The sequence below is a fragment of the Euwallacea fornicatus genome, chromosome 13 (assembly GCF_040115645.1).
Source record: "Euwallacea fornicatus isolate EFF26 chromosome 13, ASM4011564v1, whole genome shotgun sequence".
In the NCBI taxonomy this organism is placed as follows: domain Eukaryota; kingdom Metazoa; phylum Arthropoda; class Insecta; order Coleoptera; family Curculionidae; genus Euwallacea; species Euwallacea fornicatus.
Window position 1 is genome coordinate 4,924,861 of NC_089553.1, and position 24,677 is coordinate 4,949,537.

At 34.2% G+C, this 24,677-nt stretch overlaps 5 protein-coding genes across 10 annotated transcripts; 3 read left to right on the forward strand and 2 right to left on the reverse strand.

Annotated features, from left to right (window-relative positions):
* Positions 1-1,958: 1,958 nt before the first annotated feature.
* klhl10 (kelch-like protein 10) lies at positions 1,959-5,756 on the forward strand. The gene is made up of 9 exons (XM_066289432.1): positions 1,959-2,367; positions 2,418-2,849; positions 2,900-3,097; positions 3,201-3,427; positions 3,482-3,733; positions 3,788-3,968; positions 4,020-4,150; positions 4,432-4,676; positions 5,548-5,756. Exons 1-9 carry the CDS (start codon positions 2,174-2,176, stop codon positions 5,740-5,742), a joined length of 2,055 nt encoding a protein of 684 aa, XP_066145529.1. The 5' UTR covers positions 1,959-2,173; the 3' UTR covers positions 5,743-5,756.
* Positions 5,757-6,220: 464 nt separating this feature from the next.
* On the forward strand, positions 6,221-8,807 carry Gpb5 (Glycoprotein hormone beta 5). Its single transcript, XM_066289433.1, has 4 exons — positions 6,221-6,359; positions 7,573-7,796; positions 8,421-8,542; positions 8,597-8,807. The coding sequence occupies exons 2-4, from the start codon at positions 7,575-7,577 to the stop codon at positions 8,748-8,750; spliced, it is 498 nt and encodes a 165-aa protein (XP_066145530.1). The 5' UTR covers positions 6,221-6,359; positions 7,573-7,574; the 3' UTR covers positions 8,751-8,807.
* A 4,928-nt stretch (positions 8,808-13,735) lies between these two features.
* On the reverse strand, positions 13,736-14,860 carry Gpa2 (Glycoprotein hormone alpha 2). Its single transcript, XM_066289135.1, has 3 exons — positions 14,525-14,860; positions 14,355-14,467; positions 13,736-14,274 (listed from the first exon to the last, which is right to left on the reverse strand). Exons 2-3 carry the CDS (start codon positions 14,464-14,466, stop codon positions 14,012-14,014), a joined length of 375 nt encoding a protein of 124 aa, XP_066145232.1. The 5' UTR covers position 14,467; positions 14,525-14,860; the 3' UTR covers positions 13,736-14,011.
* Positions 14,861-17,124: 2,264 nt separating this feature from the next.
* Positions 17,125-19,916, reverse strand: LOC136342927 (mitochondrial basic amino acids transporter-like). 5 transcript variants are annotated; one of them, XM_066289226.1, is made up of 6 exons: positions 19,771-19,916; positions 18,489-18,670; positions 18,246-18,413; positions 18,029-18,192; positions 17,763-17,976; positions 17,125-17,710 (listed from the first exon to the last, which is right to left on the reverse strand). In XM_066289226.1, exons 2-6 carry the CDS (start codon positions 18,520-18,522, stop codon positions 17,367-17,369), a joined length of 924 nt encoding a protein of 307 aa, XP_066145323.1. In that variant the 5' UTR covers positions 18,523-18,670; positions 19,771-19,916; the 3' UTR covers positions 17,125-17,366. The 5 variants fall into 5 exon arrangements, with proteins under 5 accessions (XP_066145323.1, XP_066145326.1, XP_066145327.1 ...); XM_066289229.1 differs by having other exon boundaries at positions 18,489-18,655; positions 19,771-19,906; XM_066289230.1 differs by lacking the exon at positions 19,771-19,916 and adding an exon at positions 19,380-19,737 and having other exon boundaries at positions 18,489-18,655.
* On the forward strand, positions 19,526-24,386 carry LOC136342926 (amino acid transporter heavy chain SLC3A1-like). 2 transcript variants are annotated; one of them, XM_066289225.1, is made up of 5 exons: positions 19,526-19,543; positions 21,851-22,166; positions 22,227-22,469; positions 22,586-22,704; positions 22,771-24,386. In XM_066289225.1, the coding sequence occupies exons 3-5, from the start codon at positions 22,259-22,261 to the stop codon at positions 24,304-24,306; spliced, it is 1,866 nt and encodes a 621-aa protein (XP_066145322.1). In that variant the 5' UTR covers positions 19,526-19,543; positions 21,851-22,166; positions 22,227-22,258; the 3' UTR covers positions 24,307-24,386. The 2 variants fall into 2 exon arrangements, with proteins under 2 accessions (XP_066145322.1, XP_066145321.1); XM_066289224.1 differs by lacking the exon at positions 19,526-19,543 and adding an exon at positions 20,035-20,166.
* The last annotated feature ends 291 nt before the right edge of the window (positions 24,387-24,677 follow it).

The following is a 24,677-nucleotide window of genomic DNA, read 5'->3' on the forward strand; positions in this document are numbered from 1 at the left end:
GAAAATATGGTTACAATGCACATTTTTCTAGAGAGGTTGTAGTATCACAAAATGATTTGAGGGCTAGAAAGTTTCTAGATCTCCACACGTTGTGATACTTTACTCAGTTAGAATATACTGTATGTTGTAAAGGTTTTCTATTATTATAAAAATAAGAAATGAGAATGGAGGAAAATTTGGAGAGATTGGAATGAAGAAAGAATCGTTAGGATTTCTCCATGTGTTTTTGAAGAATAATTTGAATTTTATGTTATTTATTGAATAGATGGCATTGAAACTAATTTTAACACTATATATTCCATCTTGTTGTTACGTCTCTATCCAAAAGAGCACAGCAGAAGATTTGCGGTCGGGATCCAAATGTTTTTAAAAACAAAATTAAATGAAGCATTGAATGTAAAGAAATTCTTGATCCACCTTATATTTTCACCTTCCTGATGTTTTCAAAAAAGTGTCAGTGGACTGGTGCCTTTTTTAAATTGACTGCCCCAAAATTTCAAAATAATCCAGTGCAAAATTAGTAGTGCCAAGTTCCTTCATGATATTTTCATACTATCAATTAGTCGTACCTCAATCTTCAGTCCACCCACCCCTCAGATAGTATCATGAAATGGACAACGATTCCCTACTACAGGAGGCAAAATTATTATTGGGTAAATTATCGTTTCGGGCATCCCCTTTGAGGACAAGGTTTACTTATAATACAGGTATTTTGCTTTATTTTTTGTTTTATGTTTCCCCTCTTGTTTTATGATTAACACGTTTACTGTTCGATCATCGTGTGCCCCCTGTACACGTTGTAAGTACGTATCACCAGTTCGTGTGTATATACACGAACCACTTGAATTATATGAGAATTTAACATAATTTGGGTTTTAAGATATTTTTAAAAGACATGATTTTTCTATTTTACATATTCTTATTTTCTGTTGTTAACATTGAACCTAAACCAAAGTCGATGGCATTTTTTTGCAGCAACGTTTAATGCCCTTAAATCTGATGTTCCTAGTTTTTTAATCCGACGTTTTGTCTTTACAAAACCTCTTTCAACTTAATATTTTTAAACACGGTCCGAATATTCTAAGCACAGACGCTGAAAGCCTTTTTTATTCAGAATTCAACGGTGTATAATGTCTTATGGTTTAATTGCGTTTTAGTCTTTTTGTGGTTTTAATCAAAAAAATTCCTATTACGGACCGGTATATAGTTTTTATTTTCATTGATTATTAATAGGACAAAAACTGAGAGGATTAGTTGCGAATATTACTCCATAAATGTTGGCAAGGTTGTTAGAATCGACAGTTAGAAGGCGTTATTTGTACTTGGAAAGTAATGAAATTTTTTTCACACATATGCTCTGAATTTATTTATTTTGTTAATATCCGTGTGTTGTTACCTTTTTTTAATTTTTATGTCTTCTATTACTAATAATTAAAAATAAAAACTATGTATAGAAAGAAATCCTAAATAAGAATTTTATTGATTACGGCCGAAAAAAAGGCTAAAAAGCAATTAAATCATGAAGTGTTATACATCTTTAAATTCGGAATAAAAAGGGCTTCCAGAATCTAATGTTAGAATATTCGAACCGTATTAAAAAAAAATTAAGTTGGTGATGGTTTCGCAAAAACAAAATGTTGGATTAAAAAACTAAAGACACTATGTTCAAGGGCATTACAATTTGCTGTGGAGAAATGTTATTGATTTAGGTCTGGGTCCAATATTACCGTCAGAAAAAAATAATATGCGACATTAAAAAATCAAATTTTTCCAAAATATTTGAAAAACTAAAAAATGTTTCGGCGATTTGTAAATGCCATTTTCTTAGACCTTCAATTGTCCAACTTTTCTCCCATTCAACTAAATCTGTATATCTTAAAATTTCCAAGATCCGCCTGGTGAACTATCTTGTCGCGGATACAGTACATTTAGAAATTGTTTTTAGTTTAATTGTCAATCTAAAAATTTGATACAAAATTTTCAACATTTAGAATTTTCCGTACGAACCTACATCTACCTGAATAGAACCAGAATACCTTTATGTCCATTCATCACTTGACTAACACTTGACATCTCACCCTCACTTTTCTGGTAATCATCTACACTTTGACTAAATTTTTTGTGTTTTTTTTCTGTTGCTAAAATTTACTACAATCTGGCCCGTGAAAATGAAATGGGAGAAGCGAATCTCACCGTTGGTAAGCCCATGGAATTAGGATCTGGACGATGCATGAGTATTCAGGCTATGCAAGCCCTTTTCGAATTAAAGGAAAACAACCAGTTATGTGACGCAACGATTGTACTTGATGATGGATCTGAAATTCCAGTCCATAGAGCTATATTGTGTGCTTGCAGTGCCTACTTTAGGTATTTATCCCAAATAATACAATAACGGATTCATGAGGCGTTTCTTGTAGAGCCCTTTTCACCACTACTTTACATAACAAGGAAAAGAACCAGGTGCATTTGCCAGGAGTTTCGTCGGATATGTTACGGACTTTGTTGGTCTACGTATATTTGAGAAAATTAAATCTAGATGATGACAACGTTTACTCGATTCTCATAGCTGCGGATTATCTGAGCATCTTGGGTGCGTTGGAGTTATGCTGCAAATACCTAGAAACCATCTTAAAACCTGCGAACAGCATAAGCATTTTGACTTTTGCTCGATCCCACTTTTGCCGAGATCTGGCTGTTATTTGCTGGACATATATCATGAAGAACTTTGGCCAAATAGCCGCACAAAGTAATGAAATACTTTCCCTCTCATTGAGGGAGTTGCAAGAAATTATTAATGCCGACGATCTGAATGTTAAAAGTGAAGAGACTGTTTGGGAAATGATTTTGAGGTAGGTTCTTGCTTCAGGATTCATACCCAACACTGTTGCGTTAATTAAAGGTGGATCGATTTTTCTACTGAAGAGAGGAAAGGCCACATTGTAGATCTAATGAAGTGTATTCGCTTGGGGCTATTAGACACCCAGTTTTTCTTGGAGAAAGTTAAAGACCATCCATATGTGACAGGCTGCGAGGCCAGCAGGCCGATGATCATTGACACCTTGAAGTTCTTGTATGACTTAGAAATGATCAGTCACAGGTAGAGAATCGAACTGGCATTCGGAGGGTTTACTACAGCAGACCAATCCGGCTTCTAGTAACTTACTAAGCGGCTCCAAATTCTTACTAATTTGGTCTCCCAGGGATGGTGAAGTGGTAACTCCGGAAATCGCCAGGCCCCGAGTTCCCCATGAAATTTTATTCGCCATCGGGGGCTGGAGTGGTGGTTCTCCTACCAATTTTATCGAAACGTATGATACTAGGGCCGATAGATGGGTCAAAGTAGAGGAAGTCGATCCTACCGGGCCAAGAGCATACCATGGCACTGCTGTGGTCGGATTCAACATTTACGTCATTGGTGGATTTGATGGTAATGATTCCAAAGGCTTCTGAAATTGTAGAAAATATATTTTTTATTCTCGAGGAATGGACTACTTCAATTCATGTAGATGTTTCGATGCTGTTCTGAAGACCTGGAGAGAAATTGCGCCCATGCACGCCAGGAGGTGCTATGTGAGTACCGCGGTTTTGGACAACCAAATTTACGCCATGGGCGGGTACGATGGGCATCACAGACAAAATACAGCTGAGAAATACGACTATAAAACCAACCAATGGACCTTGATCGCACCCATGAACATGCAGAGGTCTGATGCCAGCGCTTGTACTCTGGATGGTACAAATTTTTATTTTATTTTACTCGAATTTCTAACCACAGCTAAAATATTAGGGAAAATTTATATTACTGGAGGATTCAATGGGCAAGAGTGCATGCACTCAGCAGAAGTTTATGACCCAGAACTGAACCAGTGGTCACTAATAGCTCCCATGCGATCTAGAAGATCGGGGGTGTCGTGTATAGCCTACCACGATCAAGTGTATGTTATTGGGGGATTTAATGGTATATCCAGGTTAGTACGTGGTAGAATGCTCTATTATTGGCTAATGTGAAGAACATTCAGAATGTGTAGCGGGGAAAAGTACAACCCTCAAAACAATGTTTGGACAGGCATTCCTGACATGTATAATCCCAGAAGTAATTTTGCAATTGAAGTTATTGACGACATGATTTTTGCCATTGGAGGCTTTAATGGTGAGTTTCTTAACCTTCGATTATGCTACTTTATTATCAGACTTTCTCTACATGAGCCTTGAGGTTAAAAGCACCTTATTACACTTCAATTCATTAAAAATTAAATTTTCTCAATTAATCGGATATTTCACTGAAGCTACTCCAAGGGTTGATAAATATTTAAGGAGACACGAGAGGCGCGTTAAAGGGAGGTGCCAGATTAAAATTTGAAGGTGGTTTTCAACCTGCAAATATAATCTTTCAAGCATATTTAAGATTAGACGAAGACATGTTTATTGTAGGTGTGACGACAATTTACCATGTTGAGTGCTTTGATGAGAAAACCAACGAATGGTATGAGGCCACAGACATGAATATTTATAGATCTGCACTATCGGCATGCGTCATAGATGGTCTTCCTAATGTTCAAGATTACATTCATAAGCACAGAGATCGATTGATGGAGGAGAAACGGCAAAAAATGATTGCGCTTGAAAATCAGCGAAATATGGCGGGTATTGTCAACAGCAATAATAACAATTCACAGGTAGGTTTTCTGGTTGGAGCTGCAACGAGAATACGAGTGATCGGGATTGCAGTAGTAGTTTTCCAATATAATCAGGGTAAAGGATTGAAATCTGCTTTAGATTTCAAAAGATTTTAGGTAAAACTAAGCCAACCTCAAACTCAACTAAAAATATAAATCTTAACACAAATCGATTTAGTTCAATGTCAATGAGTCTAAATATTATTGAAATTTTCAAAAACATTATAACTCTACGAAAATGTGTTGTTTAAGAATATCCAAAAACTCTATCATTCCAACGAACTGGTTTATACTATTTTCTCATAAAGGAATGATTCGATATAAGTAAACAAAAATCCCTACACCCTGTATGAATGTTATTTAAAAATTAACCCTGTTTAACTGCCCCATCTCCGTCCCCTCTCTCCTCTCCCCTCTCCTTTCTCCTCACTCCCCTCCCTCCTCTGCTTTCTACCTATTCCCCTCTTGCCCCCCCCTCCTTTCCCAACAATACACCACCCTAAATCAAATTTATAAAGAGTGTTACAAAATGTTGTTTCGGAAAAATCAAAGACTGATCCAAAAACTTAAAGTAAAGATTCCTTAAGCATTAATCCGCAACCGATTCGCTATTAAAATACCTACAAGAAGTTTTAATTTTAAATTGTTTCGCAAACTTTTCTTTTCAGTTACTGTAAATTTTACAATATATCTAAGAAAAGGAAATTAAAAGTATTACGTATGATACGATGGTGTGGATTAAATACCTTTAAGTCTTTGACGCTTGCACTTAATGGTTAATTACCTTTAAGTGAAGGAGCATTGTTATTAAGATTTTTTTTTAATTTATGGGCTAAATATCTGCTAATCAATTTCTTCTATTGAATTTTAGGAAAACAATGCCGCTGTTGTTAATATTAATATGCAACAGTTTAACATACTTCAACAGCTGAACGCCAACCTTAATCCAGCCCTGCCTCCTGACGCGCAACCCGCCCAAGTACCACCCAACAACCCCGTTCCCAACCCGAATCCCCAACCCATGGACATCGACGACCACAATGAAGACAATGCAGATATACAATAATAGACTTTTATGTTGCTAAAGAAAGTATTTGTGCAGTCTAACTTCTCAAGAGGTTTGTTTACTCATTACATCACGTTAGTAATTGAAATTCTACTTATTTATATAAATTACTGATTTCATAAAAATTACATTAATTAACGTAAATCGGGATTTATTATGTTGTAAGTTGTGACCAGAGAGGAATAGCGCTAGAATGCTCATCAGGAAAACTTCTTTGATACTTCGCACCTGTTGTCTACTAGATGTAACACTGATAGTAAATGGTCTTTCTATTGAGTCTACGGTGGAGCGATCCCAAAAGAAAAAACCATCAGGGTTTAAGGAACATGTTAAATAGTCCGTGATACTCTTGTATTATTATTTTTATTAATATAATCATTTTCATGTATATGCTACCAACACAAACAACGAATTTTTCTGCATTTCTTCGACCTATCGTGTAGGCCTTCCTGTTAGCGGCGCATCTCCTGGGGCACGTCACACGTCCCCTGAGAAAGAGGGGCGCAAAATTGAATATCAACTTTTTGTAATAGCATATTGGCTCATTTTCCAAGCAACCTTCCCCTGTACATTCAACAGGTAATCCTGGTTCTTGTGCCTCACAGAGTGTTCAACAAGTAAGTAGTAAATGTATAATTCTGAGTGTAAATGTCGTGTAACGTGAAGTTTGCAGGTATGAGAGGGTGTGGGCAATAAACCAAATTAAGATTTTAATGCCTCCAAAAGCTTGTATTTGATTTCATTAACCATAGTTGTAGTTATTGAAAAATTTCTACGCACAAAATAAGGTCTATCTGATATGTTGTAAAAAAACACGCCCATGCTTGACTATGGTTGAGGATTAAATTTGAGATGGTCTTTATGACCCATATACTCTCCGGACGTATCTCCTTGCGATTTTAGTCCTTCGTTTGTTTAAACAATTAGTTTATTATGATATAGGTTAGAATTTTTTACACTCAAATTATCTTTCAATTTTTACAAGTATGAGAATAATCAAATTATGTTCTCAACAGCCTTTAACAACAACTGGAAAAAGATTGCTCTGTTATATTGATGATGTTTTGAATGAATGTATAGTTTCAGTTTAAAAAATAATTTTTTTAAAATTATATTTCGGGTAATAATAAATTATTGTTTATTAAAAGTTTACTGGATAATTTATAAGGCAATAAAGAAAGTGGGTATTATAACATATTACAGGGTTCTATTCAATTTAAAAAGCATTTGTGCACTGAAAGCAATTTTCACTGGAGCACATCTAAGCCCATCTTGACTAGAAAAATATTTAAAGGACGTTCATTTTCATTAATTTTAAAGCTCTATGTATAAATTTATATTACACTTACATACAGTTCCCGGATAAATAATACTCCCCTTTCTGTTTTTTAACCATAAGAAATAATTTCCCAATATTTGGAGTTCTAAAGTAACATCAAGTTATACATATTTTAGAACGAATTCTTTCTTTAAAATTTTCAATTTAATTTGGCTTCGTAAAGTAAACTTCATTCTGAAGATGTACCCAAAAGAAAAATCGAATGAACTAAGTTAGGGCAGTCTTACTGGCCACTGGATTCGTTCTCGCCTTCTAATCCGCCTATTGGGAAAACTGACATTATTGATTGATGATCTATCATTACTCAAAATTTAATTGTAACCAAACGATTTTGAACCAATTTCACAAATTCTTTATCCTTTACACGATTATGAGTCTTTTCTTAAATGATAAGGAAAAATTAAGGAAATAAAAATTAAAAAATTGATTGCGTCATATCTAATACATATTTATTGTTCTCCTGTGTTTACGAGATTATATTACTGCTCCAGGAATGTTTTTCCAACTCTTATTCTTCTTCCTCTACATTTCGTCAATCGTCAGCACCCAGAAGATCATTGAGGCTGCGTCATTCGAAGACTTCCATGAAAATTCCACTTTAAAATGTCACAAACGACTATACAATTACAGGGTGTCCCAAATTGACAAGAATGGGAAAGAGTGCTGGGATGTCTTGAGCGTAATGGCTTGTTGGGGCCGATGTGATTCAAATGAGGTAAAAACTAAATACCTTTTTTCTGTATTTCATTAAAATTTTTGTTAAAGTTAACATACTTGTAAATTTTGATGACGTCATCAAGGCACTAGTACGTGAAGGTGTTAAGTTAAAAAATAGGCGCAACTTTAATATCAAAAACGAAAAGGATAAATAATCAAAATAAAGAAGGAGAAGAGTTTCAGGTAACAAATGAGAAATTAGGCGCAAGAATATAAAAAATAATGCAACTATTTAGCGCTATTGAGTAAAAGGCAAAAAACCAAAGTAAGGAAAAATTTAAAGTAAAAACAAACTGATGCTTAATTTGCAACAAATAACCAAATTATTGTAAAAACAGGGACCAAAGAAGGACTTCAGTATTAATAATTAATTTTTGATATGAAAGTAAATACTACTAATGAATATTTAAATTACAGTAAAAAAAAACTGAAACACAGGTCTCCATCCACGACAAGAAGAATTATTATTTTCACACTTCAAGCTAACGGAACTCCGTTCATCAACGTGCAACATTTCAAATCAATACCTTATTTTACACTACTCCATTTTTGTCTAACTTTATATTTTATTACCTCTTCAGTTTTATTGAATCGTGCACCAAAGTGCTACTTCTCATTCCAGATAGCCGATTTCCGATTCCCATACAAGAAGTCCGTCCATCCAGTTTGTGTGCATTATGGGAGGAATAAAGCATTCGTGATTTTGAGAAATTGTGAGGAAGGAGCTCTCCCGTCGGCCTCAAGGTTTGACTATGCTTTACCAGCTCTATCTTATTAAGAATTTACAATATCCCTCAGATACGAGTATTATGAAGCGGCCGACTGCAAGTGCCAACAATGCTCATCCTTAGATACCAGTTGCGAGGGGCAAAGATACAGATCACAAAGATCACAATCTGGTTCAGAAGGTGGTTTCAAGAGAATCATTCGAGGTCCCGAAGAATATTATTAAAATTATCTGTATGGGTAAATCTGAGCTTAAGATTGTGTGACGGGGAAGGAAATAAATGCTGTGAAATAAAAATTAGTTTCTTTCTTTTTGGGGTTAAAGGGCTCGTTTGAGCTAATTATTAAAATTTAATTGCATAGTGAGCATAAGCAAAGTAGAGCCTGAAACGTTATTCCATAAACTCTTTGGTACGCCTAATGTTTTATCAAGGAAAATAGGTAAACAGAATCGTTTGCCTGTTCATGCATATTCTAGAATCATGAATAATCTATGCTTTAACATTAGTAAGTGTTTATGAGATACTTAATAAACAAGTGAATTAATAAATTTTCTCCTGCTTGAAATTGTGGGTTGCTATATGATTTTTGTTAGAATGACCTTAGTACTAACATAAGTAGGAATTTGGTGCATGTTATTTCTAATGCCGGCACTTAAATATAGATCAAATATCTGAAACAGAAATAATTGCTATGAGGGTGAATTTATTGCTCAAGTAATTGCTTTTTCATGCTTTTAGAGGAATAAAGGATAAAGCGCAATAATTATTGTTTTTGATCTCTAAACCCGTGGGGAGAGTTTAATGAATGAAAAAAGTTTCGCTTATGTACGCCAAAACGATTTATAAAATACAATATCTCGTATGGAAAATCTCGAAATTTTCGGTTTTTGTTTTATACCCATTTATTCAATCGGGTGGTCCTATTATGATCCAAACGTAGGCAAAAACCAAGAATATCTACGGCAAGTATGTTGTATCTGCAGGGCGATATCCTGCTAGTGCCAATTGTAGTGCCCTTTTTGCTGCATTTCAAATAAATCTTGAAGTGTAAGGAGCAGGCAAAAAAAACGAATTTCATGTCTATTATCCTAGACTCTAGGTTGGCTCAGTTGTTAACATTGGAAAATTTGACCCATGTTTACTACGCTCAAATAATGTTAAGGACCAAAAAAAATAATAATCTGGTTGTTCAACATTCGGATGCTAAGTTAGGTTAGCTCAGGTTTTTTAGGTCACCAATTTAGATTCTTCATATGTTTACAGGTTAGTCCAATATCTTTAATTTTGTCGTATTTTTTTTAACAAAAGAAAAGTTATTTTTAAGGATTCATGTGAATTATATAAACATTTTTATTCAAAGCAGCTCAAAAATAAAGAATATGTATTTTTTGTTTTACTTAAAATCTTAATTCAACAGCAATTCAAAATTTTTGAATGTAAATACTTCAATATTGATCCTTTATTCTTCTTATAAAAATATATCAATAAAGCACATTAGATTGAAACTAGTATATTACTGGATGGGCATATACTGAGGGTTGTCCTCCCCACCGGAGAAGGCGATGAAATTCATATTAAGGGAATAATATGTATTATGTGCGACTACAATACTACTATACTTTATCCACGTCGGAAATTGTTTTTATTCCCCACCCTTTTTCTTTTAATTATTAGTAACTTATTAATTTCCAACAACTAAAGGGGTCTGCCAAGTGCAGTCAATAAAATTTACACCTCTTTGCTATTATAAGTTGATAAATAATATTTACAAGTTCCAGATCTTGCTCATAATAACCCTATGATAAATAATGCGAACTCAGGTCTTGGAATTGTGATGAACGGAAGTCGTGTCGTTTATCGGAACATCTTGTACAATCATGTACGAGTAGCTTCTTCTAGTTAATTGCAAAAAATAAATTGTCCACTGGAGATGAAATATACTCCAACACCTCTGGTCTCAATTTTTCAAGTTTTAGTTCCCGCCCTTGTTGCGCGAATAAATAACTATTAGTTGTAGTTTACCTACTTCTCAGCTCAGGTTTATCCCCTACATGCTCCTCCTACGTGTAAGTATGTAATAAGATTATTTCTTTTATATTCTATGCGTTGTATGCTCCAAATATGAAATATGCAATTCTAAGGCTTTTGCAACTACTTTGTATTACTGAACAGTGAGTGAATGCAAAATCTAATAAAAAAATAAAAGTGAACATATATCTTTTCTGCTAGGAAGATGCCTATTTTTACACGTGCATCGAGCTTTTATTTTTTTCTCTAAAGAAAATGTCTGTTTAGTGCCTTTGATGTTTTTTCCTGGCATTGCTAACATTTTGTTTTGGTAACAAAGTACCGTTCTATGTGACCCAATTTGCCTGGGAAAGCTACTTTCCCAATATGTTTTTCATATGAACTTTCTAATGACATCTTTCCCGCAGGATTTTAATCAGGAAAACAGATGGATGATACCTTTAATAATTATACCTTTTGGTACCGTAATAGATGAGATGGCTATGGGGTAGGTGGGACAGGGCAATGCGGAATTATTTCGTTAATTGAACAAATTTGTTACATAATGGGAAGAATTTAAACACGATTACGAAGTGACAAAAAGGCTCTATTGTTCAATTAATGTTACTTATTAAAGTGTTAAAAATAAGAATATGAAGAATGATCAATCCTTTTTTCAAATATCCCTTCATCTTCATCATTAAACCCATGGCGAGTTTTTACTCAAGGTTACTTAGTAATTTATTTAGGTAGACACTAATTTTAACGGCTTTTAATTAAATGGATCGGAAAGTTTAAAATTTTTAGTGATATGCGAAAACGAAGGAACCAATAAAATTATCGAAACATACGTAAAATAGAGTAATAATTAACAAAATTAAGAAAATATATACAGAGAGGACTAAAAGTTTCGAATAAATTATTTTGAAATTGAAGGAAATATTTTTTATGAGAATGCCGAAACCCATCATATATTGTTTTTAGTTGGGAATTTTTTGACATCACAGACCTCAATAAGTATACAGAGTTACTTACGTAGTAAATAAATGTAATTTATATTTTTCTCTCATGGAACCACATATATATTATGACGGTTTTGAGTTCTTTAAGAAATTCTAGACATATTTCATATAACATACTCATGTCTAAATTGGACGGTTTGCGAGAAAAATAAAAAATAGAAATAACAATAGAACTATTCATATTTAAAAAATAACAATATAAACCTCTATAATTTAATGTATTAAATGTTCAGGCTCCGCCCAGTTAACTTCCTGACAATGAGCAAGCTGCAACTCAAATTCTTCAAAAACTTGTTTTATCATTTGAAGAAGGATTTGAAAATAATATGCTCTTGATTGACTAACGATCAAATTTCATTTTAAGACATTTTCAAAAGCGATACGTGAATACAGAGGTAATGGTGAGTGTTTATATAAACCCCATAAAAATTAATTATTTAAAAAGAGCTGTCACTAATCATTTCTGAGATGGAGGCTAATCGTTAGCCGAACAAGAGCACATCACTTCATAAACGTACCTAGCGACTTTTCTCAATAACAATGTAGATCCATATCTCTTGAGGAATTCTTCGAAATCCATTTTTAGCGAGTTTTAACTGTTTCACTTTTTTCAACGCGTCCATGTGCCGATTTGATGACATCCTAAAATAGGGATTGATCATTAGTTGCTTAGAAGACTACCATATCAGCGGCACATCTTGCGATTTTTTCGAACTAAAATTACGAATTTATAGTTTTTAAGGAATTCTTCAAAATTTACTTTTTACGGGCTATAAACATTAAGTCACCTTCCTTTCTAGTCCTATGTGTTTGCTATGATATTTTTCCAAAATGTGAGATATTTAATCGGTCGAAACCGTACTTTTACTCATATTTCAAATCAACCAATTTTTCAATTCTAAATTAATTTTTTGCTTAAATGTTTCGATTATTTGTGATTTATTTGTGACTATTTGTGCTCGATTTTTATAACGTTAAAGGTACATAATAATAATAACGTTAAAAATTCCAAACTTGACCTATTTCTCGCAGAAAATAAATCTCCTATTTACTCAACTGGGTTTCGTTTGAAACACATGTGCCACAAACTTCGAAAAACCGATTAATAAAAGTGGTTCTCTTTTGTATACCTTTCATTTATTTTAAGCTAAGTTCAACGGTAAAGTACGTTTGGTTAAAATTTGGTAAGAATAAAATAAACATGGTTTCTTATTTGTGAAGTTGCCCATAGAGTGGATCTAAGGGTGGAGGACACTTGAGACTGGGAAGTATTAAATGTGTCTGAACTCAGCTGTGTCTTGCTGGGTTTTGTTGTAGTTTTGTAACTTGGTAAATGTTCAATGTGTAATGATTAGTTTCCATTAATGCCGTGTGCCTTTTATGGGAATATGTACACAAGAATAAAACCTGGAACATCTGTTATTACTAAATACGCAAAAAGAGCCGAGAAAACTATATAATTTAACTATGAGTGTTTTTTGATACTTCCGGTTCATATTAAATACACCATCTAGCAATAATAATTAACTCTTGCAATTTTAGCAAAATACCGCTGCATAACATAGTAGTATCAAAAGGTCCAAGTTTCAGTAAAAAAACAACATTTATTAAATAAAAAGTTAATAATGAATAACATCGCCTCGTACAGCAATGCGAACATTTACTCTTCGCAATATAATTTGTAACAATTGGTTAATATTCTCCTTGAGCTATCATTCCATGCTACCTCAAGGTGGCGTGGTAGGTCATCCAAATTACTTTGAGGCTCGATAGGTGATAGGTGCGGTGACCGTGCAGGCTAAGGCAGTATTTCCAATTGTACTTGTTCCAGGTACCTTCCAGTAATGTTGGCAGCATGCGGCCCTGGATTCTTCTATCGGTAAAGCTATTTGGTTTTTTGCCAAAAACTTTCTAGCTTGCACCAACTCTACTTATTTAATACTCTACTAAAAAGCATTATTTTGCCTAATTACAAGATTTAAATGTTATTATTACTGGGTGGTGTAATTTATATCAAATTGAGCATATTTTTATGTCAGTAACTTGCCTAAAACTGGTTATAAATCACTCTTTTGAGGCAAATTCATATGTTTAATAAAGAGGATCGTGGATGCGAAAACCAAGAAAAATTATGAAGTAATATGATAATTCGGTATTTTAACCAAGAATATCTATACACCCAAATATAAACTATTTATTAAGGATAAACATTTACAATAAATTCGTATGTTGGTCAGTCAGTATATTTCTATTTACAATATAGCTTTAAAGCAGAGAAAATCATAGTCCATGATCAACTACATCAAATTTAAAATTCTCACAACATTTACGTCTTAAATAATTTCTTTTATTATCCTTCTTAATATAACCAAAACTAGCAATAGTAGGCCTAACGAAATCATCAAAAAATAGCAAGCAAACCCAACATGGTAGATATCATCGAATCTGGGTCTGCATTAGTCCTTCTTGCAATGGAAACAGTCGCATTTTACTGCACTTTTGAAAATGAAACTGCGAATGCCCTCTTTGCATAGAACTCTGACTTCTATGGGCTCAGTTTCCATGATGTTGCAGCATTCTCCTACAGACGTTACTGGCTGGCTAATTTCAGTGTTTTGGGGGTCAGACGGTATGGCCCAACTCTCGCAGAAGCCCCTGCAAGCGTTTGTAGTGATTTCGAACGAAACACAATCCCGGGGGTTCACCGTTCTCGTGTGCCCTTAAATAAAAATTAAATAAAAAAAAAGAAAAAAAATATTTAATTAAAAAGAAACAATGGCAGTTTCGATAATTACTCACCAACTTTGTGGCAGCCCGGTCTCTGCCAGTCTACATCTCTATGAGCAAATGAAACAATAATTTGATTTGAGGAAAATGTGATAATTAAAAACAAAAAATAGTAATCCAGCATTCTGCAAAAATAACTTTAATCAGTTGATTGGCTGTGTTCGGAAAATAGGGAAACTTACGTAGCTGGGTGTAAGCGACGGGAGTGTAGCTGAGTTTTCGCCGTCACAATCTTGAATGAAACTTTCAATTCGCTCCTGAGTTTTGCCCTCTTTTTCTATTCATCCCCTCTTTAAACAATATCGCAACCCCCGTGACGGTTACACGTTAAAGACTCGTTTGAGCCCACGGGTCATAAATGCATTTCCATTGGCGACACCTCTCAAGAATAAATTTGTTTTACGGTCTTTTTTTCTCAGAAAACTCATTTTTACACTAAGTTTAATACAAGAACGGGGCGAATTTGCAAATTTATGAATTAATGAAGATTTGGAGACCCATGGGGAGGAATATTGGTTCCGGATTCTAAGAAAAACGCGTATCTGTCGCCCATTGTGTCGTTATATCGAATTAATTCAGGTCATTGCCTATCTTATTTTTTAATCAGGAAAAAAGTCAGAAATTGTTATATTAATCACATAAATCCCATAAAGTGTCACTTTTAAATCACGCAGCCATCAGCACTATAAATTATACATGCAACAATACACAGGGTCGTCTACAAAAGTTTTAATTCCTAATTAATTAAAAAAAATTTGGATCTTTCAGATAATTATTAAAATTCATCAAAACCGTTTTATATAAAATTTTTATGTAGAAATCAACTCTACAACTTGGCCCTTATACGCGTCATTACAACGCTCTGAGGGGGTTGCTCTCCCTCAAAAATTTAAAATGGCACTAGGAATCATATAACACTTAAAACTAAACTCCAAAACTACATCGGAGTCCATATCACTTTAACCAACCAAAAAATACTAGTTTCTCATTTGGTAATATGACTTCTTTGATATTGGAAAACGTGTATCTTTAAATTGCGAATTTTTTAAATTATTTTCAATATAAGTGTTTACAAGCTTTCGGGACTATTGAGTAAATAGAGGTGCTGGATGAAATGAAATAAGATTTAAAAAAACAGTTGAAAAATATAATAAATAATATAATGAAAGCTAACCTAACCTAACCATAGCTCAACCCACCATATAAGTCGTTGACAAATTTGAATTTCTCATCCCAATAACCCGCGAATACGAAAATTCACAAAATTAGCTGTAAAAGATTGAAAGATATCAAAGAATTTGTGATTTATATTTCCAACTTTGATACCCCATATTTTGAAAATTAAACAAGTTAATACACATGTTTGTCAAAACTTTCCACCTTAAAACTATTCGAAAAATCACCCTGTGGAATATCGGACACTTATTCAGTAACGTTCTATAAACTTAATTATTTGAAATCCAGTTTAATTATCACGAAAATCTCCAGACTTTACAACTATTGACTAGTTCTTTTCGGCAAAATTTACACATCAAGAACCATGAAGAGAAGGATACAGAAGTGAATAGTCACTCTAGAGTATATTGTTTAAAACTTTTCTAGTACCAGTAGATCATTTTTGCATTATTTGATTTGACACTGAGTAGACTGTCACCCGACCAATAATGTCTATCCACTTTCAGATTTTTTTTAATTAAAAATTCGGAAGGGCTAACCTGAACTAAAATAAAAACTTGTATACACGATTTGTGTCAATGCGAAACATTTCATTTGTCGATTGAAATCGGTGAAAATGTTTTTTTGTCATGCAGACAAATTTTACTTACAGATTTCACATCCCCATTCAGTTGAAAAAATGTACAGCCAAGAGAGTTAAAGGAACATCAATTCCTTCCGTCCAATTTAGCACAATTGCGTCCTTCCATTTTAAAGTACCAGAAGATTTTCATCACGTGCATGTACCTTTGATCTATAATTATACAGGATGTTTCCAAAAATATGGTCAATATTCTGGAAATAAAACTTTTTCGTCCAAAGATTGTACTTATAAATTGATTTTCAATTTACCTCTACGGAAATATAGTTCTTCAAAATTTGATGACAAAAATGTTATTTTCTTAATAAATTTTGGATTCCTTGTGTATAATACCAAGATTAATAAGGTAGGACCTCACAATTCTTTCTATATTTTCAGGGAGGCGGTGGGAAGGCTACTCTCAACTTTTTTATCCTTAAACTTTTAAGGCCTTTGGTTTTTTTTACCTGTTATATGGTTTGTTAGATTTCTGATGCACCTAAGGAAAAAAAAGTATTCTTGGTCGATGTACGTAAAACGAACCATTTTACAGAAAAACACTATTTTGTCAAAAGATGTATTTTACAAAAATCAAATTTTTCAAACAAAAATTCAAAAATGTTGAGAAACAAAAATGATTTTTCATCGTGATTCGACATAAACGCCATTAACTCTCATATATTCTTGATTCCAATGTATGGAAGACTATTACACTCTCCCTAATACCTCGACGTTATTTCTTAATTGATAACAATGAAAATAATTTTTTTTTAATAATTATTCTCTGGTCTCTACCAAAGTAGCATATATTAAACCTTCTAAATGTCACCATAAGTAAAAGTCCAAAGAATTTAGATCTAGAGAGTGAGGCTGCCAAGTAACAGGACCTCTACAACGTATGCACTTATTTGGAAAAACATTGTGTATATTCTATTATTAATAAATAATGACTTTTAAAATTGAAGTTTGTCAGCAAAAGAAAAAGAAAACATGAAAAAATATCTTTATTATATATATATTATCTTATCTATCTATATCTTAAAATCAATTTATAAGCATAAGTACAATCTTTTGACGAGAAATTTTCATTTCCGGAAATTCACATTCTTGGAAACATCCTGTATATAATATTTTAAAATTATGGATAACTGATATAAAACCAGAGATTCTTGCCAATTTATTTATTAAAAATATATTAATGAAAACATATTTTTATAAATTTAAATAAATTATAAAATTGCGATTAAAGCTTGTTCCACTGAATTTAGAACTACTACATCAATATATGCAGTCAAAAGCAATTCGCTGTGATTCAGTATGGTTTCAGGAGAAATTGTAAAGTTGTTGAAGAAATTCATTGACCAGGTTACAACTGTGAAGGTTACAGCATTGACTGGAAAAGCTCTGATTACTGTAGGCCATATCCCCTTGAACAAACAGGAAACACCATCTCCTTTTACGCTTTTTGTTAGACAATCGTAAACATTTGCGTATTTTGTAACAGAAATTCCATCGGTCTGAAGCCGAGTTTTTATCACATCAACTGGATATGGAATTACCCAAGAAGTCACTCCTGGAAACAAGCCTGAGTTAATCCGAACCAATCTAAACAAACCTAGACTGACCTGCCAAGCCTCCTCCCAAAAGCATATTAAATGTAGATATTGGCAAATCGTCGTTCCTTCTTGTTATTAACTCAAAAGTAATAAAGTAGCTTGAGAAAGCTGGAACATCTCTTAATATAGTCAGGCTCAGTCCTTTATAGATACCCCTCAACCCTTTTTTTCGATATATAGATTTCAAGCAATCTAGTGGATCTTTGCTCGAAGTTTTCCCTACCTAAAATACCGCTTTAAAGTTGATATTAATTTAAATAGCAATAATCTAGTACCTGCATCACAGACTTGGCAAGTTCCATGGGGCTACAGATGAAGCTCTGAATGAATCCAGAAGCGGCGCCGGCATACGCATGCGCTAGCAAGCAGTCTGGGTTAGGCATGATTTTTTGCGTGTTTCTATAAACTCCGAATACTACGGCGTTTATGCCAGCTACACCTATAAAAATATTCTAGATGGGCTCATTGAATCCAAGCTTGGTTATACTTTACCTGCCAACGGGCTGCTCACTCCTCTGTAGATACCACGGAAACCTTGAGTACCAACTATAGATTTCAGGCAATGTAAGGTGCCCTTGTACCGAGGGTTCTTGGCATCTTGCGTTTGTAAGCAAACTTTAACGGTGTCTAAGGGGTGGCCAACAATTACCCCAGCACAACCTACGGACTTTACTTATTTAAAACATGGCCAAAGGGTATTGACGAAATATCTGAGATGTAATTGACTCTTCATACCTCCTAAACATCCAGCGATAAAATCAAGAGCCATTTCCAGGGCTTTCGATATGATAAACGTCTACGAAGGTGATAATCTTCAAAGTAGCAGAGTTGAATCTTTCAACGAAGCGAGGGATCTCGTAGGCTTTCAGATGGACCTGGATTGATGATTCTGGCTCCATGTACTGTTTTAAATTTATCTGAAATGAGTGAATTCACCAACTACTTTTTGAACGTTATCGGTTTAGAACCGGAAATCAATTAAATGAAAGTTCATTAAAATCCAACAACAAGGTGTAACGGAAGTCCATAGTGTTTCTACTTATGGCCAGTGACTACTAGTGAATTTATATAGGCGTGTGCTAAATTAAGTTAAATTGATTGGTAAACGTCAAATTAAGTTAACTTAAATGTTGAACGTTAAATTAAGGTAAATTGAATGGTGTTTGTTAAATTAAATTAAATTAAATTAAATATAAAAATTTTACGTACTTGTTTGTTGTTCGCTTCTCGACCTATTGCCTAACACCAACTGTTACTGATACTACATGCTTTCCCATGAAGTAATTAATCTCAAAGACAATGCGACCTTCCTGTAGATAGCAACTAGAGATATTTTTCTAGTAATGCACGGAAAACTTCCATAGCAAATAAAAAAAAAAAAGGCTAAATGAAACAAGGAACTCATATAATTATCTTTTATTGAAGAAATTATCACATGTGTACAGATATTACTGGCGATAGGCATAAAGGTTAAGGAAAGTAAATCTAGTGAGGGTTTTAAATTATATTAGTGAAGGTTGCGAGTGATTTTCTAAATGACGATTGAACGACTAATGATATAGAAACCAAATGACAAGACAAACAAACAATTATCAAGACAAAATCCCTTCAAACGTGATCACTAACCGTATGAGCCTCATTTTTTGCTCCTCCTCATTCTCAACGGCACCTACCACATAGCTAACCTTCTTCGGCTGAATAAATTTGAAGATAATTTTTTCATGACGATATAATATATAGTTGAATGTTTGTATTATCGAGTTCATTAGTTTATCAGAAATTACAAAAGCGTAAGTGAATGGCATTAATGCTTGTATTGACTAAGGAAATATTACATTTAAAGCTTTTTTCGAAAAACTTTATGGATAACTAATGCATAAAGAAAAGCTGCAATTAAAAAACGTTATTAAAGAAATTAGGAAAATATTATAAACACTCAATCGTGCAGGTTCAATGGCGACTCTATTTGAACCAGGATTTTAGCGCACTAATTTGTTATGATCAATGCATAACTCACCTAATATGGTAGCTCACACTCTTCAAATTTCTCAGCACTTCCATCAAGAGACCTATCACAATGTGTCTTTTTGTTTTTTTGGCTTTATTATCACAGAGTTCAATATGAACTAAGAATACAGAAGACCGACAACTTTTGAGAATCTTAGGAAATGCAATATCAGCAACTAAATGTTCTTATCGGCCAGCAAAGGTCAGTTCGGATTACGTTAAGATATCGTGTTTTTGTTTAATTTTGCAATTATTGATTTATTTGGGTGGTTAATGTGCGCTACAACTGATAAAATGTTAGTGACATTAAGTGCAATGGATTTTTACATTGCTGTAACTTGGAGATTTTTTTTGGCGTTGACTGCGGCACAATGACCAGTGTGGGAATCTCGGATAAGTTGGAGGGGTAAATTTGAGCAAATTGGCAATAATTATGATTTAAAATTAAAAGGCGAAGTTCAGAAACCCGGAATGACCACAACAATGTGATTTTTTTAGTTACTTTTTATGCAGGATGTTATTCAAGTACATCGCCAAACCTCCACTGGTGATTCTTTCAGTCATTTTAAGACGAAAAATTTAAATAGCAATGCTTCGTTTTCAAGATACAGGGTGTTAATTTTTTTTAATTTGCTACCTAAAAAAACTCTTAAATAACAAAAAGATGTTAACTAATCTGATATTAAAAAAATTTTCAAGTTAGAATTTGTTGGTATCGTTTTTCTAGAAGCGTGCGCCAAGGTAATACCTGAAAAAAAATGAGCGCTTTATTAAAATTACGCTTAAACAAATGGTACGCATTTTTTTAATTAAAAAAAAAAAAAACATTTAATAAGTAAAACGAAATTTACAATATTTGCTGAAAATGTTCTACTTCAACTTCATTGCAAGCATTAGCTCGTTTTAACATCAATTGTCGAAGATGTCGATCTATTTTCTAGGTTTATTTTATCTAAAAAATGAATCTCGTATCCGTTGGATTAATCTTTCTTCAGTGTTAACCGCAGTTCTATAAACTAAGGACTTTGCATGCCACTAAAAGAAAAAATCAAACATATTTGAGTCCTATAACTTGGATAGCCAACACTGTATTTAATGCAAAAAATATATATAACAATTTTAAAAAAGGCAGTGGCGCATAAATAACAATAAATAACACTGCCAAAAAAATTGTCTAAAGGATTTTAAAGATTTCTACGAAAAAATAATTTTTTAGGAAATGGTTGACACCCTATATCTTGAAAACGAAGCATGATTAGACCAACGTATGTTCAAAAAAACTTTTTTTATTATTTTAATCTCTAGAATCACTTTCCAAAATATTTCCATATTAACTCCGGATAATTTTAATATTGCAAAATATTATCTGAAATTTTTGGATAAATATCGACTTTTAATAGAATAAATAGAATGGTTCAAATTGGGCCTAAATGTATAATAACAATGTAACAAACAAAAACAGTAATGGTTCAATATGAAAAGGTGGAGTGATTTAATCGGCCAGTTTACTGCAGTTTTGTAAACGAGTATCAAGTTTTTTAGTTATTTTCAAAAACTAAAAAGTCGAGTAGTAAAAATTATCAAATTTGAGAATTCAACATATTTCTCAAATATGCAAAAACATTTTTAGAGCCACTTTTGCGAGTTATGAGGATTGAATTTCCTGTTACGACGTTTTGCCTTTGAGATGTCAGCATCAACTGTTTGATTTTGATACGCGTGGTTGTCATGGAAATGTTTAGACGTTCTCGGGAATTAGCGGCTTGCTGTACATAATAATATTACACAACAATATGAAGGCTCCTTGCCCAACCCTTGCCTGTAATTTCTGATTTAAGTAGTAAAGAAGCGGAAAAAATTAAAGAGACAGAATAGATAATCAGGCATGAAATTAAATCCTTCCTGAGTTATTGGTTGAAAGGCGATGGTCAAAGGTAATGAATAAAATTAGCAAAACAAAGGAAAAAAAAATTTGGCAGTCAAATATGCTAAAAGTGCTCTCATCTCGTATCAATGCTTGTAGATATATGAAAGTGACACGAAAAATAAGACAGGAACCTGCCTACATTTAGTCGTTCAATACTTTTCAGAATATGGACGCCGACGCCGACGCAGCGTTGCATCTCGACGTCGGGATCTGTAAATAGACTATCAACATACCTGGTCTGTGCTCTCTCATCTGGACCGGCAGAAAAGTGACCCACATATTCTAGAACTTATTTATTCATCATCAACAACATGATCAAATAAATATACAAAGTAGATGTTCTAATTATATCAATTATTTCTTACTTAATTCCAAATTTGTTTATTGGCTCTTTACGAACCGACTTTGTTCAGATTAGTTCGGGTTTATTTTGCTGTTTTTATGCTCACCTCATTCAACACAAGAATTAGAAATGCCAAGTATGTATTGTTTTAATTTTTATTAATATCTGAGCTAACCTAAAAAATTGTACCCTTTAGGCCGATAAGATTGCTCAAAACAGCTAAAAGCTATGGAAAGCTTCCTGCGTGTAGACTCCCATGCTGGTACCTCCTCACCCTCCGGTTCCTTCAATACCGACAACGCAGATGCCTCCTCAATCTGTCCTCTCATAAATCCCTCACCTCCCACAAACGCATTGGTGGATCCGTTACCGGAACCACCTCAAACCGGGGCGTTCCAGATGGGAGATGAACTCGCCGAAAAATTACAGAAAGTGCATGGTTAGTAAAACTCGTTAAAATAAAACAAAGTTAAATAATTAAATGAAATTATGTTTAATTTAATTTTAACTTATATCATAATAAATTAACTAATAAAAAAAGTAATGTTTCTCTAGAGATTCAAGATGCAGAATCAATATCCTCAGCCTCTTCTTCAGAACAACCAGTTACTTCACAACTACTCGACGGAAGCAGCTTCCTTAACATGCCAAATGATGCTGAGGCTGAACCTGAGGTATCCACTGAATACTCTTATTCTTATTCCCCCCAGTCAGGAAATTAACATAATTCAATTTTACAGGGCGGCAAGCTCACTCCTTTAGAGTTGACTTTCCGCAACCCCACCGAAGATTATTTCTTCATGTGCTGGAACTGGCCACTTATACGCAAGTTCTCGTTGTACCTTTACGTATCAGTAATAATAGGTATGGTAGGTCTGGTGACGGGTCTAATATCAACCCTACCCAAGACGTGTCATCCCCCCACCCAGTGGTATCAAGGGAAATTATTCTACGAGATATTTCCCGCCAGTTTCCATAGCAGCAACCAAGAAATGGAAGGAGATCTCAAAGGCATCTCCTTGAAAGCTGACTATATCATGAAGCTTGGAGTGAGGGGGGTGAGACTGAACTCCATTTTCAGATCTCCACATTATCCTGAGGACTTCGAGAATGCCACCACCCTCACGGAGATCGATGGAGTTTTGGGCACTTTAGAAGACCTGAAAGGACTAGTGAAACACCTGACATCCAGAAACATGTCGCTAGTACTAGACTTACCTGTATTTCCGTTTATCCAGAAGTCCTTTCAGAAGACCCTCCCCATCACCGGTATAGCCTTGAAGAATGCTAGTGAGGAGCCGTCGGACTTCTTCAGTTACAGTTATGAATCGGATCCCATAGAAGAGGCTATGCAGTATTGGTTATTACATGGAGTAGAAGGATTTTACCTCAAAGGCCTGGAAAAGTATGGGGATAACTTCGACACTGCAAGGCTGTTGAAGAGGTGGAAAAAACTGTTAGGCCCTCACAGAATTCTTATAGTACAAGAAGAAGTAGTAAGTCTGACTCCCAAAGAGAATTTGCAAGTGGTGCTTGAGAATGTGGATTTAGTTGATGTAAAATTGAACCTAGAAAGAGGGGTTTCCGAGGTGATTGCTCAGATAGATTCTGTGCAGAACAGTTCGTTGTTTGCCAAACCTGGCGCACCATGGGTTCATTGGTCCATTGGAAACGTTAACTCAAACCGCCTTGCTAATGTCTTAGCTTTTGGAAATGCAACTTTAGGGGCAACACTACTCCAGATGATGCTTCCAGGCACTCCTTCAATCTTCTATGGAGATGAAATTGGGCTTCATCAAATCCCCGATCCAGAAGAAGAAAGGCAGGACATTAAGCATCTCCACCAACTAACTATGATGCCATGGCAAGATGAACTAGGTAAAGGGAAAAAGTCTTTGGTTCAGCCATGGATTTATGGAGGAGAACCCACAGCTCATTTTGATCAAGTGCATGCAGTGATAAGAATGGTAGAACTTCGTACGAAATCTCCCTCTATTTATATGAACGCAGTTTATAAGCAGGGAGTAAACAAAGCAAATGCAGAGGTAAAATACACTCAAGAGAACTTTCTGGTGATTCAAAGGTGGTACCCACGTAGGAAATCTTATGTGGTAGCCAGCAATTTGGGGAACTCTAAAATTTCTGCAGATTTATCTTTACTGCTATATTCAGGGCAGATTATAGTGGGACCCAGGGTTGAGTCGATGTCTGAATCCATATCATTCAAGGAGGTGAATTTATGGCCTGGAGAATCGGTTGTTATTGTATTGGATTAAAGGGGGTGTAAATCTGGATTACTTACAAGAGAGCGAAATTGTAGACTTTGCCAATAGAGGAAAGTATTTCTTAATTAAAATTGTTTTTTTTCCTTTGGTGGGTTGGTGGCCGAACGAAGGGATATTTTAAAAAAATTCTTAAACAGAGCAGCAGTCTGGATTCGGTACGAACATAAATAATGAGCAATCACCAAGCTCGTTAACTAAAAAGTAGTATAAATTATCATAAAAACTAGAAAAAAAAGTGGCACTTTTGAAGAATGTAGTCTGCTCTTTAGATAAGAACCCCGAACGGTTTTTCACTCAAGAGAATTTTTGGTGATACAAAAATGCTAGCTGTATAAAAAAATTTTGCTACCGTTTCACTAGGA